This window comes from Melanostigma gelatinosum (genome assembly GCF_949748355.1).
Source record: "Melanostigma gelatinosum genome assembly, chromosome: 3".
NCBI classification, from domain to species: domain Eukaryota; kingdom Metazoa; phylum Chordata; class Actinopteri; order Perciformes; family Zoarcidae; genus Melanostigma; species Melanostigma gelatinosum.
The window spans coordinates 2,608,542-2,622,879 of record NC_136636.1 but is presented as its reverse complement, the minus strand read 5'-3'; the positions used below and the strand labels follow the sequence as shown (position 1 = coordinate 2,622,879).

The 14,338-nt window shown below is 42.1% G+C and overlaps 2 protein-coding genes across 2 annotated transcripts; both read right to left on the bottom strand.

Annotated features, from left to right (window-relative positions):
• Positions 1-2,717: 2,717 nt before the first annotated feature.
• On the bottom strand, positions 2,718-7,191 carry isy1 (ISY1 splicing factor homolog). Its single transcript, XM_079266208.1, has 11 exons — positions 7,082-7,191; positions 6,742-6,764; positions 5,582-5,633; positions 5,335-5,400; positions 5,088-5,130; positions 4,871-4,983; positions 4,654-4,771; positions 4,440-4,562; positions 4,165-4,277; positions 3,912-4,001; positions 2,718-3,120 (listed from the first exon to the last, which is right to left on the bottom strand). Exons 1-11 carry the CDS (start codon positions 7,082-7,084, stop codon positions 3,013-3,015), a joined length of 852 nt encoding a protein of 283 aa, XP_079122334.1. The 5' UTR covers positions 7,085-7,191; the 3' UTR covers positions 2,718-3,012.
• Positions 7,192-7,706: 515 nt separating this feature from the next.
• Positions 7,707-13,104, bottom strand: cnbpb (CCHC-type zinc finger, nucleic acid binding protein b). The gene is made up of 5 exons (XM_079297295.1): positions 13,030-13,104; positions 12,182-12,298; positions 11,878-11,943; positions 10,372-10,570; positions 7,707-8,679 (listed from the first exon to the last, which is right to left on the bottom strand). The coding sequence occupies exons 2-5, from the start codon at positions 12,282-12,284 to the stop codon at positions 8,562-8,564; spliced, it is 486 nt and encodes a 161-aa protein (XP_079153421.1). The 5' UTR covers positions 12,285-12,298; positions 13,030-13,104; the 3' UTR covers positions 7,707-8,561.
• Positions 13,105-14,338: the final 1,234 nt, after the last annotated feature.

The window sequence follows — 14,338 nt, the reverse complement described above, 5'->3', positions numbered from 1 at the left end:
GGTCTCTAATAAAGAGCAAATCAATATTCCATGTAGAATATATTTTATGTATAAGAAATACGAAGCATAATTAAGCAAACACTTCCCTGTAGCAAATAGAAAATGTCATATTTGTAATATATCATGTGTTTATGTGTTTTCACTCTTGCCTCCTCTGTCTTTATTTATTAATTCATTCCTATTTGTTTTCCAATCATTTATATCAACGTGTGCTTTTGTTTCTGGTCCAGTCCCCTGACGGTGCTGTTGCTGTGTTTGTATACCATTTTATAATATTACAATGAAGTAAATTGTATGTGATGTATGTGTGTGTGTTTGAAACAAGTCCATAATTCAAACTGCAGACATATTTGTTTATTTACTGTAATTCTTATTCGAACAATCCAAGGAGAATGAATTCAAGTATCATTCATTTTTTCAGATGTTTTTTTTTATTCCAGTAAAATACAAAGTACGAAAGTATTCAGGTGTTTACAATCAACATAATATTACACATAAATTAGATGTCTGACATTAATCAGCTCAGATGTGGAGAGCATCAAAGAATAGTGAGATTATTCGTTTATTAAACGTTGAAAGGTCACAGGTGAATGTTTGTAAACTCAGGTGGTCACAGGTGTGTTTGAGACCATCAGCTGGGAGGACTGTTGATGGGCAGCTACCACCTGTAAGGTGAAGCTCATGTGACCAGTGGGGGGACGGCCAAGCTAGCACTACTGTTAGTCACTTAATCTGCTGGCATGCACCACCAGCTGACTTCTTTATTATTACCTACAGTCAGAGTCTGACCGAGTTGTTTTGTGAGTTTACGTTTTAAACTGATTTTGAGACTGATGTTACTTTATAATCCGTAGGTGTAAATAAACGTCATACACTTATATTATTACAGCTGTGTTTTACGACAACATAATTAATTGTCTGTTTATATGGCAGACAACACTTAGCTCTGCTTACATTACAGTCTGTTATAAACCAGTTATTACGTATCAGCTGTGTGTCACAGACGGGAGGACATACTGATACAGCCGTTAATACACTGTCGACATATATCGTGAGAATAACTCTGAATTCAGTTGTTAGAGCATTTTAAAACTGTTACAGACATCTCGTTCCCAATGTGAGTCTATGGGGAAAAAGTATTTTGCATCATGTATGGGACCCGGAAGATTGAAATTCATGGTTTGGCCAACATTTAAAATTTGCTTTACATTAGCAAACGGGTCACACAAATTTCCGCTGCTTTGATCATTCTGCGATGTTGATTACAGCGATCTGTGGAACACAACAGACCGCAGTGACGGACCACCGCTTACTTTGCTCGCGTTATATTTTTGGAGGAGAATGATGCTTTTGCCCACCAGTCCGATGCACATTTGTTGATAGAACATTAGCTGTGCCTTTAAGATGTCTCCGAAGGTCACGTGACCCTCATCCTGCAGGTTTTAGGGGCCCATCAATATACTGTATATAAAAAATGGACGTAGTCATCGTGATATCTCCCATTGGTTTGTGGTTATGAAGCCTCGAGTTCAGCGATTTCGCTGTCGCCATCTTGGTATACGGCTTTTTTTGCAAACAATGACCGGAAGTGACCATATTTGTAATGCTGAAGAGTGACGTAAAGACGCCGTATACAGCTCTGGTAGCAGCAGCGACCTGTCAATCACAGTAAGCCCACCCTAAAGCATACTCTGCTTTATGGTCTATTTTAATCTAATTGGTCCATAATTTACGAAATGAACATCATGCTGTGTTGAAGAAGACTTGAAACTAGAGATTGAGACATAAACTCATGTTTACTGAGGCAATAAATCAAGAGAGAAGTAGAGTCATTTTCTCATAGACTTCTATACAATCAGACTTCGTATTTCATCGAGAGGAGTCGCCCCCTGCTGGTCAGTAGAGAGAATGCAAGTTTTAAGACACTTCGGCAGTGCCTTCACTCGGCAGAACGGGAGGTTGCAGCCTGGTAGGGGCCCATAAAGAGGTCAGAGGTCAGGTGTCAGAGGTAACAGAGCTCTCTTGCTGCAGCAGCAGGTCGACTGCGGCCTCCACGTCCTCCACCACGTGATTTGGCTCCACCAACTCGAGCTCCAGCGCCAGGTCTCTGTGAGCGTGGAACAGTTTCCGTGACCCCCGTTGCTGCGGTCACAAGGCAGCGGGGAACGAGGGTTATAGACACCTGTGCACACCTGTGGACAGGTAGAGCAGCTCTGTGTTAGTGACAGATGTTATTTCTTTTTTTTTAAAAACCTTTATTTAACCAGGTAGTCCCATTGAGATTAAAAATATCTTTTGCAAGATTTAAGTAACAATACAAGATGTAAGCAAGATGTAAGTAACAATACTACATAACATTAAGGAGCAGCTTTAGTTTTTTATGCTTGTGTGTTGCTAAGAAGACACCCCAGAAGATGAGTCACTCAGGTATAGTTCCATCATTGTTCAAAGTCAAAGAATAACTTCATGATGTTAGTTGTAATGAATAAATATATTTGAAAATAAAGTACATTTCTCTGGCATTTATAGTTTTCTACTGTACCGAAACGTACCGAACCGTGGCTCCACTGTATCGTACCGAACCCAACCGTGAATTAAATAATATCACATTAAGCCTTTCTCTATCTGGATAAAAAAAAATAACATCATAGGGAGGACAGATTTAATGGGACTGGAATCAACAAAAACACGACGAGAACAACAAACTGAGCTGAAGAACGTTTTAATAAGAAACAGGTAAAAATATTTGCTGATATTTACATCATCAAACAGACGGGGTTTACAGACAGACAGACAGGGTTTACAGACAGCCAGACGGGGTTTACAGACAGACAGACAGACAGACAGACAGACGGGGTTTACAGACAGACAGACGGGGTTTACAGACAGACAGACGGGGTTTACAGACAGACAGACGGGGTTTACAGACAGACAGACGGGGTTTACAGACAGACAGACAGACAGACGGGGTTTACAGACAGACAGACGGGGTTTACAGACAGACAGATGGGGTTACAGTCCCAGCAGAGTTCTGGCCGCCTGACTCTGAGCCTGAAGAGTCTCGCTGGCGTAACGCTGCAACAACTCCATCTTCTTCCTCCTGACGAGAGCCTCCTCCACCTGAAAGACAGAAAGTTGGGCATTTTAACATGGCGGTCTATGGGGATTGACTTGGTTCAGGAGGCAGCCTCAAGTGGTCATTTAAAGAACTGCAGTTTTTGACATTTCTCCGTTGGCTTCAAGTACAGCTGAACTAAAACCAAAAGTTGGGAGAAATTGTGACCATAGACTGTATATAAGAAGTAGGTGTAGTCATCTTGACATCACCCATTGGTTTGTGACCTGTCAATCACTGTGTAGCCCCGCCCTAAAGCATCCCCTGCTTTATGGTCTGTTTGACTCTAAATGGACCATAATGTACTAAATGAACATCATGCTGTATTGAAGAAGTATTGGAACTAGAGATTGAGACCATAAACTCATGTTTACAATGTTTACTGAGGTAATAAATCAAGAGGGAAGTAGAGTCATTTTCTCATAGACAACCAGAGGAGTCGCCCCCTGGTGGACACTAGAGAGAATGCACGTTTTAAGACTCTTCCACATTGACTACTCTGAACCGGAGGTTGCCGCCGGATTGTGACCAGAGAATATCATCAGCCAATCAGTAAACAGGGTCCTGTGACACGGTGACCTGCGTTACAAAGATGTTCTTCCACACCTGAAATACATGAACATGCATCGCAACCACAGAAAAAAGTAATTACTGCGTCCAAAGAATTGTGAGGGTTTGGTTAAAAGACATCTACATCTGGAGGTTGGATTATGGGGTCAGGTCCTGGATATGCATGATGTGAACAATGGTCCTCACATGTACACAAAGACAAACGTGTGTGTGTGTGTGTTCTCACCTCTTTCTGTGAAGGAACAGGTACGTGTGCAATGAAGGTGCCTCCGCCCTCTTCTCCCTCCTCCTCATCCCGACTCTCCTCATCATCAGGCTGCAAACACACACACACAAAAAACACACACATCAGTGACAGGAAATTACACAAATAGCTTCACCCACCACCCCAACTGTCTGTAAATCTGCTCAAAGAAAGTTGGATATGTGTGTGCGGCCACAATTCTACAGAACTCCTGGGATGTAAAGGGACGGCTCACCTCTTCCTTGTGGACCGTGTAGATGCTCTCCTCCTCCTCTTCCTCCGGTTGCTTGTCTCCTGACAGACGAGAATCTTTCTCTGTTTTCCACTTCTGCACCGTCTCCAACACAGCTTAACACACAACACGCCTCATTAGAATCGTTCATGTTCTCCTCAGGAGTCATGAATCAGGATCATGTAATAATATTAATATAATAAGTAATACAATTTTGTTGAATTGTATAATCTCACTTTATACTAAATAAATTAATCTAAATGTATAACTAATCAAACCTTGTTTCTCGTACTGAGCCTCCAGAGGAAGCAGCACTCCGTCGTCTTCGTCTCTGTAGCCATAATACTCTGCGTCCACTTCCTTCATCAGATCCGCCCTCGTCTTCCTCAGCGCCGGGGCAGCTGGGAGTCACATGATCAGAGAGGACCAATCAGACGACGGTACCGTGATGGTTTGATATGAAACAATACAGCAAAGACGAAGTTTACGTACGCTCCTTCTCAAACAGCTCTCTGACTCCAGGCAGGTCTCTGGCTGCTCCAAAGTATTTATATCCTCGATTCCCAGGAACCTCCTTCCCCTCATGGTCCAACATCCTCGGACCGACGCGCTGAAAATCACAGACCCGCCATCAATAACTCACAAATGTGCCATCGGTACCTCACAAAACGGACATCAAACAATATCTCCCAAACTTTTGTTTATTTACCGCGTAGTCTGGTCCTCCCAGCTCTTTGATCCGGACCTCCCAGTGACCTTTCTCCCTAAGCAGCTTGTTGATCTCATCATTCAGATCCCGAATCTTGAACTCCCCGAGACCAGCTGTAAACAGACAGGTCAGAGTGTTTATAATCTGATCTGACATCTGTCACAGTTTATCAATGTGAATTAATGTTCTTTGTTTCATATTTTATATAAATACTCACCATTCTGGATCTGAGCAACCTTCTTTGAGATCTCACTAATGATCTGGAACACACACACATTAGATTGTCTGCTTCATGTTCAGTGTCACTGATAGTTTGTGTTAAAACAAAATAACTGAGTTTGACAATATCTGGTTCTTTGATGAAAAGCATTTAGGCCAAAGGAGATCAGTCAACTACGACTCCCAGGGTGCACTTCATTAACAAACAGCCAATCACAGTGCATCATGTTCTAGTATCCGTGTACCTGTCGTCTCCATTTCTCTGCTTTCGGAAGTTCATTGCACTCCGATGCCAGAAAAGGTCTCCTCTCCTGCAGACAGGTGAACATCATCATACAGACAGACAGGTGAAGGTGAGCACTGAAGCTACAACAAAGCCACACAGAGGCTACAATGGTGTTCAACACATGCTTTGACGTACTGAAGAAACGGTACAATACTTCATGTTGTAGAAAAGACTAGAACACAGTAGAACACAGAGTAGAACCTGACCTTGACTTTTCCCTCCTCCAGCTGAGCCTGTCTGAACCGAGCCAGAGCCGTCCTGAGAGACACGGCGGAGGAACACAGTTAAAGACAGTAGAACCACAGTTAAGGACAGTAGAACCACAGTTAAGGACAGTAGAACCACAGTTAAGGACAGTAGAACTACAGTTAAAGACAGTAGAACCACAGTTAAGGACAGTAGAACCACAGTTAAGGACAGTAGAACCACAGTTAAGGACAGTAGAACTACAGTTAAAGACAGTAGAACCACAGTTAAGGACAGTAGAACCACAGTTAAGGACAGTAGAACCACAGTTAAGGACAGTAGAACTACAGTTAAAGACAGTAGAACCACAGTTAAAGACAGTAGAACCACAGTTAAGGACAGTAGAACCACAGTTAAGGACAGTAGAACCACAGTTAAGGACAGTAGAACCACAGTTAAGGACAGTAGAACCACAGTTAAGGACAGTAGAACCACAGTTAAGGACAGTAGAACCACAGTTAAAGACAGTAGAACCACAGTTAAGGACAGTAGAACCACAGTTAAGGACAGTAGAACCACAGTTAAAGACAGTAGAACCACAGTTAAGGACAGTAGAACCACAGTTAAGGACAGTAGAACTACAGTTAAAGACAGTAGAACTACAGTTAAAGACAGTAGAACTACAGTTAAGGACAGTAGAACCACAGTTAAAGACAGTAGAACCACAGTTAAAGACAGTAGAACCACAGTTAAGGACAGTAGAACCACAGTTAAGGACAGTAGAACCACAGTTAAAGACAGTAGAACCACAGTTAAAGACAGTATAACCACAGTTAAAGACAGTAGAACCACAGTTAAGGACAGTAGAACCACAGTTAAAGACAGTAGAACGCCACAATCCTTTTTGAGCTTGAACTTTGTTTCCTCATGTGATATTTGTGATAAATCTATTCTGATGATCAATTAATCATGTTTCAAACATTTGTTGGTTCCAGGAACCTTAAAGGATTCATCAAGTCATCGAGAAAGTCTAAATATTAATAAAAGCAGCTGTTCGATTAAATTATTAAACATCCAAAATGAATTATGCGTGTGTGAGGAAATATTGCTTTGAGTACAGAGTATACAGAGTATATACAGAGTACACAGAGTATATACAGAGTACACAGTGAATACTTACATGGCCTTCTCAGCGTTACGCGCCTGTGGAAAAGGACAGATGTTATAACAACACATGAAGAAAACATCAAACATACAGACAATATTATTAAATCATTATATAAATATTATGAATTCAATATAATTCAAATTATATAACCTGAAACTGTATTGTATAATAAAATCTAATAAAATAAATTGCTCAAAGTATTATTTAATAAATTGAGAATCCAAACCAGAAGCTAGTGAATATTTAACTGACTCTAAGAGACTGTTGAAGTTAGCATGCTAAACTGTGGCTAACAGGTTAGCATGCTAACTAGCCTAACTAGTCAGAGTCAGACTGGAGATCAGCTGCTTACCATTTCTGCTGCTGCTGCTTTTTTATGTGTTTATGAAGAATCCGTTTGTTAAAAAAGCACGAACTGAGGGGAAACTAAAACGATCCACACACGCCGACACAAACCGGAAGTACTTCTGCGGCTTCTTCTCCAGCTTCCGGTTTCGTGACGTGTTTATCGCCCCGTCACTGCCTCCTACTGGAGAGGTCTTAATCACCCTCCACCACCACAATACACATAAAACAAATACAAATAAACACACACATATCGACACCAAAATACATACAAATATAAAATAAAAGTTAAAAAATGAAAATAAAAAGATGAACGTATGGACAAACTAAAATTATGATACAAATAAAAATGTAAATACAAAAAAATTGAAAAATAGAAAACATAAAATAACAATATAAAATGAAACCAAATTAAATCATTTAAATTAGTGAAATAAAGAATACATTCAAAATATATTTCTTTGCACTATTTATATTTATTTACAATTTCCAGGAACAAACTTCCCAATTACTATGGAAGCTCATTTCTTCCAGGAAAAGAAAAAAACATGATTAAAGTTCGGCATGATGAAAGTTTAAATATTTATGTCTTACTTTAAACTTATTCAATCAAAGCTTTCGCTCGCTCTCCTTATTTTAAATTACTCATAACAATGAGTAAGAGCCTCAATACATGAAATAGTTCCTCCTTTCAGGAAGTATATTGGTAATTCATCAATTTGTAAATGACAGATGTGTTCAATAAATCCTTACTGAAATGTCATTTTGTTGAAATAAATTGATCAGACAAGAGTGCGTCTCCGCTCCATCGTCTTTCTCCTCTTTCATGTTTTTTATTCTCAGGTTAAATTTACAGTCTGCAGTACAACCAAATTACATTTTTACAGTAGCTCTGAGTGATATACAAAAATAACATTTGGATTTTCTTGTGAAAACATTCTCTCTCCAGACTTAAAATTGTGTTGTTATTTCTTTCTATTATTTCTCTTTTGTCTTCATCGGTGAGGCGATCCGTCTGGTCCAAAAAGCAACAAAATGCACCTTTAATTTATGAATTATTAACGTTCCTTCGGTTGTCTGCTGTGACCTGATTGGCTCATTTGTTTCCCTTTGTGTTAATAAAGTGACCAGACCTGCAAGGTGATTGGCTGTTTGCTGGAGGCGGGGCCAATCACATTCCTTTCAACAAACTGGGTTTTGTCCAGAACAAGAAAATAAAGTTATCCCCTCACCCCCACACACATATTATTTATTTTTTCACTCTACTCTCGAAAACAAAGCTTTGCACATCATGACAAACTAAAAACACAAACTCAGTTTTTTCTCATTCATTCTTTTTTTTTTTGTGTCCGTCCCTTCCCCTTCCTCCGCCTGCTCTGACTGGCTGCTGTGAGGTTGACTGACAGGCCTCCGGGCCAATGAGAAGAGGAGGATCACAGGCAATGAATAAAGAGAAAGAAAGAAGAGATGAAAGAGGGTGAGGGTGGCTAGGCGGTGGCCTCGATGGTGCACTCCTTGGCCAGGTGACCCGACTTCCCACAGTTATAGCAGTTCAACTCCGACGCCTTGCTGCAGTGCACCGCAACATGGCCGATCTCCCCACACCTGCGGCAAACACATGCACTGCTAACACCGCTGACAATGCTAACAATGCGAATACTGTGGAACTAGCAAGTACAACAACACTGAAGAGACTCAAAACTAAACTGAACCGTACTTCTTTGCTTTATTTACCTCCACTGCGGTTAGTTTACCTGTTATATTACTTTACCTGTAGCTGTTAGCTTACCTGTAGTATCACTTTACATGTAATTGTAAGTTTACCTGTCTCATTAGTTTACCTGTAGTATTAGTTCACCTGTGGCATTATCTTACCTGTAGTGTTAGTTTACCTGTAGCTGATATGTGAACACGGCATTAAAGGGATCAATATCATTTAATAAATTAAATTAATAAATTATTCACATGATACGTAAAATCTTCCTCTATAAACTCAAACAGACACATTTCGTGGAAAGTTTTAGAAGTTTTATTTTTCAGACTTAGTTACAGCGCTGCGGGTGTTGCTCTATCTCATATCAAATTTACTTTAAAATGAACACTTACATAATGGTTTACTCGATTATGGGTCCATAAATGTGGTCAACACGCGTCTCTCACTCGTTCCCTCTCGGTTTCGTTGTTCTCTGTTCTCACCTGTAGCTCTACTGGTGGCTGAAGTCTGTCTACTGGAGAGCAATTCATGTTTTGTTCCTTCATAGTTTATCTGCGGACTTCACAATAGTTGTGCAGAACAAAATTAGCATTAATAAGGACAGAAAAGTCCTCCGTTTTGTGTCCATCACCCTCCCTAAAGCAGCTAACCGTGACCTCAGACGGCCGCTCCGTAGGGCTGATAACCCCGCTGGTCCCGCCGCTCACTAATCGCTCCAATAACAGCTGCTTCCTCCGCAAAAATGCAGACTTTAACTGGACAACAGCTGCTAGTAAAGACAACAAGGTCAGCAACACCTGTAACACCTGTAATCAACGTGATAGGGCTGTGACGAATCAGGGAAGGACACGTCGTGACTGCTAAGAATCAATCAAGTAGCGAACGCAGGTGTGGGCGTCATTGTTTCCAAACATATCCATTTTCGACCGTGCACACGAATACGCAACCCCGGCGTTTTCGAACTCCTCTATTTTCGGTGGTCGAAAACGCCGGCGTAGTGTGGACGCTCAGTGTAAACATAGCAAAACATATGTGCTTTCAAATGGAAACGGAGTAGTGTGGACATGGCCTTAGTTTACCTGTCGCTGTGAGTTTACCTGACGCTGTTAGTTCACCTGACGCTGTTAGTTCACCTGCGGCTGTTAGTTCACCTGACGCTGTTAGTTCACCTGTCGCTGTTAGTTCACCTGACGCTGTTAGTTCACCTGCGGCTGTTAGTTCACCTGTGGCTGTTATTTCACCTGACGCTGTTAGTTTACCTGCGGCTGTTAGTTCACCTGCGGCTGTGAGTTCACCTGACGCTGTGAGTTCACCTGACGCTGTGAGTTCACCTGCGGCTGTTAGTTCACCTGCCGCTGTTAGTTCACCCGACGCTGTTAGTTCACCTGTAGCTGTTAGTTCACCTGTAGCTGTTATTTCACCTGACGCTGTTAGTTCACCTGCGGCTGTTAGTTCACCTGCGGCTGTTAGTTCACCTGCGGCTGTGAGTTCACCTGACGCTGTGAGTTCACCTGACGCTGTGAGTTTACCTGACGCTATTAGTTCACCTGCGGCTGTGAGTTCACCTGTGGCTGTGAGTTTACCTGTAGCATTTGACCTTCTCGCAGCATTTCTGGATGTGTCCGAAGCCGCCACAGGAGTAGCATTTCTGCTCGTGGGCATGGTTGCAGTCCCTGGCCATGTGTCCGGCCTTCCCACAGTTGTAGCACAGCTGCTCTCGCTCCTTCTTGGGCTCCTTGCAGTCTCTGGAGATGTGACCTCCTCTGCCGCAGTTATAACAGGCTGCAGGGACGATAGCAGTCAGGGGTTAGGAAACAGTTAATTATAGAATAGTATAGCTTTGGTCAGGGGTTAGGAAACAGTTAATTATGGAATAGTTTAGTGTTAGTCAGGGGTTAGGAAACGGTTAGTTATAGAATAGTGAAGTGTTGGTCATGGGTTAGTAAAGTGTTGGTCATGGGTTAATGAAGTGTTAATCATGGGTTAGTGAAGTGTTGGTCATAGGTTAGGAAAGTGTTGGTCATGGGTTAGTGAAGTGTTGGTCATAGGTTAGTGAAGTGTTGGTCATGAGTTAGTGAAGTGTTGGTCATGAGTTAGTGAAGTGTTGGTCATGGGTTAGTGAAGTGTTGGTCATGGGTTCGTGAAGTGTTGGTCATAGGTTAGGAAAGTGTTGGTCATGGGTTAGTGAAGTGTTGGTCATAGGTTAGTGAAGTGTTGGTCATGAGTTAGTGAAGTGTTGGTCATGAGTTAGTGAAGTGTTGGTCATGGGTTAGTGAAGTGTTGGTCATGGGTTAGTGAAGTGTTGGTCATGGGTTAGTGAAGTGTTGGTCATGGGTTAGTGAAGTGTTGGTCATGGGTTAGTGAAGTGTTGGTCATGGGTTAGTGAAGTGTTGGTCATGGGTTAGTGAAGTGTTGGTCATGGGTTAGTGAAGTGTTGGTCATGGGTTAGTGAAGTGTTGGTCATTAGTTAGTGAAGTGTTGGTCATGGGTTAGTGAAGTGTTGGTCATGGGTTAGTGAAGTGTTGGTCATGGGTTAGTGAAGTGTTGGTCATGGGTTAGTGAAGTGTTGGTCATGGGTTAGTGAAGTGTTGGTCATGGGTTAGTGAAGTGTTGGTCATGAGTTAGTGAAGTGTTAGTCATGGGTTAGTGAAGTGTTGGTCATGGGTTAGTGAAGTGTTAGTCATGGGTTAGTGAAGTGTTAGTCATGGGTTAGTGAAGTGTTGGTCATGGGTTAGTGAAGTGTTTGTCATGGGTTATAAAGTGTTAGTCAAGTGTTAGTTCAGCAATAATAAAGTGTTAGTCAAGTGTTAGTTAAGCGTTGGTCATGGGTTCGTAAAGTGTTATCTTGGTCATGGGTTAGTAAAGTATAAACAATGGGCAAAGGGTTAGTAACGTGCAAGTTAAGTGAAGTAATCGGTAAGTTAAGTGTCAGTCATGGGTTAGTTAAGTGTTTGTAACATGTTAGTCATGGGTTGGTAAATTGTAAGTGTTGGTCATGGGTTAGTAAAGAAAGTTAGTCCTGTTGGACACTGAGTGTGTGTGTGTGTGTGCGTGTGTGTGTGTGTGTGCGTGTGTGTGTGTATCCTCACCGTCCTCAGTCCTTTCACAGTCTCTGGCGACGTGTCCGAGTTCCCCACATCGATAACAGAACAGATCTGAAACACACAAACACACACAGACTGATTAAAAGTGTGTCTGTAATGTTTACTAAAGATATCTTTATTTATCGTTCAACACAAAGTACTGAAACTAAATCCATTCATTAATCTGCTCAGAGGTAGAAAGTAACTATGTATTTCAGCACTTCACTTCTTAAAACTAAAATACCTCAGGGGCTCATACCATAGTATTATAATAAAATAAAATATAATATAGAATAAAATAACGGCTCACCTTTGCCTCTTCCGCGACCTTTCCCTCGTCCTCGCCCGCCGCTCGGACAGTTCTTCACCCAGTGACCACTGCGGCCACAACCGAAACACTCATTACTGCTCATCACCTCTGCAACGGCTGGGGCAGGCAGAGAGACAGAAGACAGGCAGGCAGAGAGAGACAGACAGAGACGTAGAGAGACAGACAGAGACAGTGTAAATGTCTCCTGTGTCTTCTGTCTATCACTTCACACTGTTTACATGAACAGGTTTGTTCACGATTTACTAGAAAACTAGAGGACATAATACACACGTGATGAGTTCAGGTGCTCAGGTGTTTTCTGTTGTGTACAAACTGAACTGAACTGAACATTCTGCGGGTCCACAACAGATTATCTGATCACAGGAGGATTTAATGATTAAATTAAACTTTTTTGTTGTTGTTGACCAGCTGATATCACTTCATCAAACAATGTTCTCCAGCTAAACATTTTATTTACAGCAGCAGTGTGATAACATCCTCTGATGAGTTCAGGTGGGGACCATCGAGGACCGGACTACACCCGGCCTGACTCAGCTATCAGGCGGCTAGATGCCGCCACCAGCCGGAGGTCTCCGCTCGGGGATAAACTCATAAAACAGTCCCTCCTCCGGCTCAAATCTGCAGGTTCCCCCGCTGTGTGCACCCTCCTCTAAACAGGCCCAGTGCTAAACATGCTAGCAGGTCATCGCATGCTCCACAGCGGGATAAATGCGCTCCCTCTCCGGGTGAGTAACCGCGACAGAGCGGCTCGCCTGCAGCCCGGTGGTGGTGAGCTGCTGCGGGGAGAGAAAAAAGCGGATTGATGATCGGCCGGAGCTCAAACTCACCTCAGACCACCGAAACTGTTTTGTTTTCTCTCCTCTACGGCACCAGGTACACGCACACACGTCTGCTGCATTCAGCTGCCGTCGGAAAAGTCAGAAATATCAGGACAAATCCATTGTTTTATTGAATGTAGGCCTACATCTATTTATTTATTGTTAAATACTGCATGCAATGTACTGATGATTTAATAAAAAACAATCCACTCAGCACAATTTCCTCCAGCTCCCAGTACTTCCCATTGTAAGAAATTTGAGTAAAAAACTGTAGTTAGTAGATATAATAAAAGTATTTAATAATTCATAATTAATAATTCATAGTTAGTCATAATCATAAGGGTTTCGAGAATGCATAATTAAGATAAACATAAGCATAAACATAAACATGCAGAAGCATGAAACTTCTGCCAAGTTGCAAAAGTATAACTTTTATTTTGAAGGATTATTATAGAAGGGTTTAAAACGTAACTGACAGTCATTGAATGTGATATTAAACTCAGAGCCAGACAAGTGAATACGCTCCTGGAGGATAGCCAATAGGAATCGGGATAAACGGAGGAGGAGGTGTTTCGAACAGATGTGGGAGGATTAATTTAAAAGACTTTTTCCTCGCTCACTCTCTCACCTGGATGCTCCCGGACGACAGATGTGTTTTCACCGGAGGAGCCGAGCGAGGTTTTTTGCAAATGGGGTTTTATTGTTTTAATATGTCATAGGAGTGTACACTCCAATGTATTACTGTAAATGTACTTACATCAGTGGAATTAAATTCCTTATAATTGTAAACCAGTTTTGGTAGCGTTATTGATGCAGCGTGTCGACGGCACAAGCCGGCAGCATGGCTCCGGCCTCCCCTTTGTTATGAGGTAAAAATACTATCTTAACAAATTTGGCACCCCAGATGGGACAGTCTTGCCGGCCTCGCTGTGTGTGCTGACGGCGGCATTAGTCAAGCAGACAATCCTGGGCCCACAATATCGGTAGGCAGAGCCGTTTCATGAAATCTGTGAGTTAGCTTCTAGGATCTTAGAGGTATTTCTGCTTGGCTAAGCGCTGCTAACGGCTAACGCTCCGTTGCCGGTGGGTACGTTCCACGAGGGAGGCCATGTTCCACTGAGGTAAGTACGATTTGCTGTCTGAAGTATGATGAACTTAAGGGATTAGTCAAGAGTATAAGGATCCTAAGAATTAATTAAAGACGGACAGCGCTGTGTAAGTAAATCACCACATTGGAATCAAACAAGCTGTGGTACGGGCGAAACTGCTTTGCTCATGCTGGGAGCCTCCTTCGGCCCAACATAAGTATTGTTAGGCC

Bases quoted from the DNA above. Each gene is read 5' to 3' on its own strand.
- isy1 (XM_079266208.1), bottom strand. The intron at 5,401-5,581 runs GTCAGGTTCTAC...ACCTGTCTGCAG, and splicing joins TGGAGGAGGGAAAAGTCAAG to GAGAGGAGACCTTTTCTGGC. The intron at 4,002-4,164 runs GTGAGCCGTCCC...GTGTGTTTGCAG, and splicing joins ACACGGTCCACAAGGAAGAG to CCTGATGATGAGGAGAGTCG.
- cnbpb (XM_079297295.1), bottom strand. From the start codon at position 12,284: ATGAGCAGTAATGAGTGTTTCGGTTGTGGCCGCAGTGGTCACTGGGTG. The intron at 11,944-12,181 runs GTGAGCCGTTAT...TGTGTGTTTCAG, and splicing joins AGGTCGCGGAAGAGGCAAAG to ATCTGTTCTGTTATCGATGT. The intron at 8,680-10,371 runs GTAAACTCACAG...TGTTTGCCGCAG, and splicing joins GAGAAGGTCAAATGCTACAG to GTGTGGGGAGATCGGCCATG.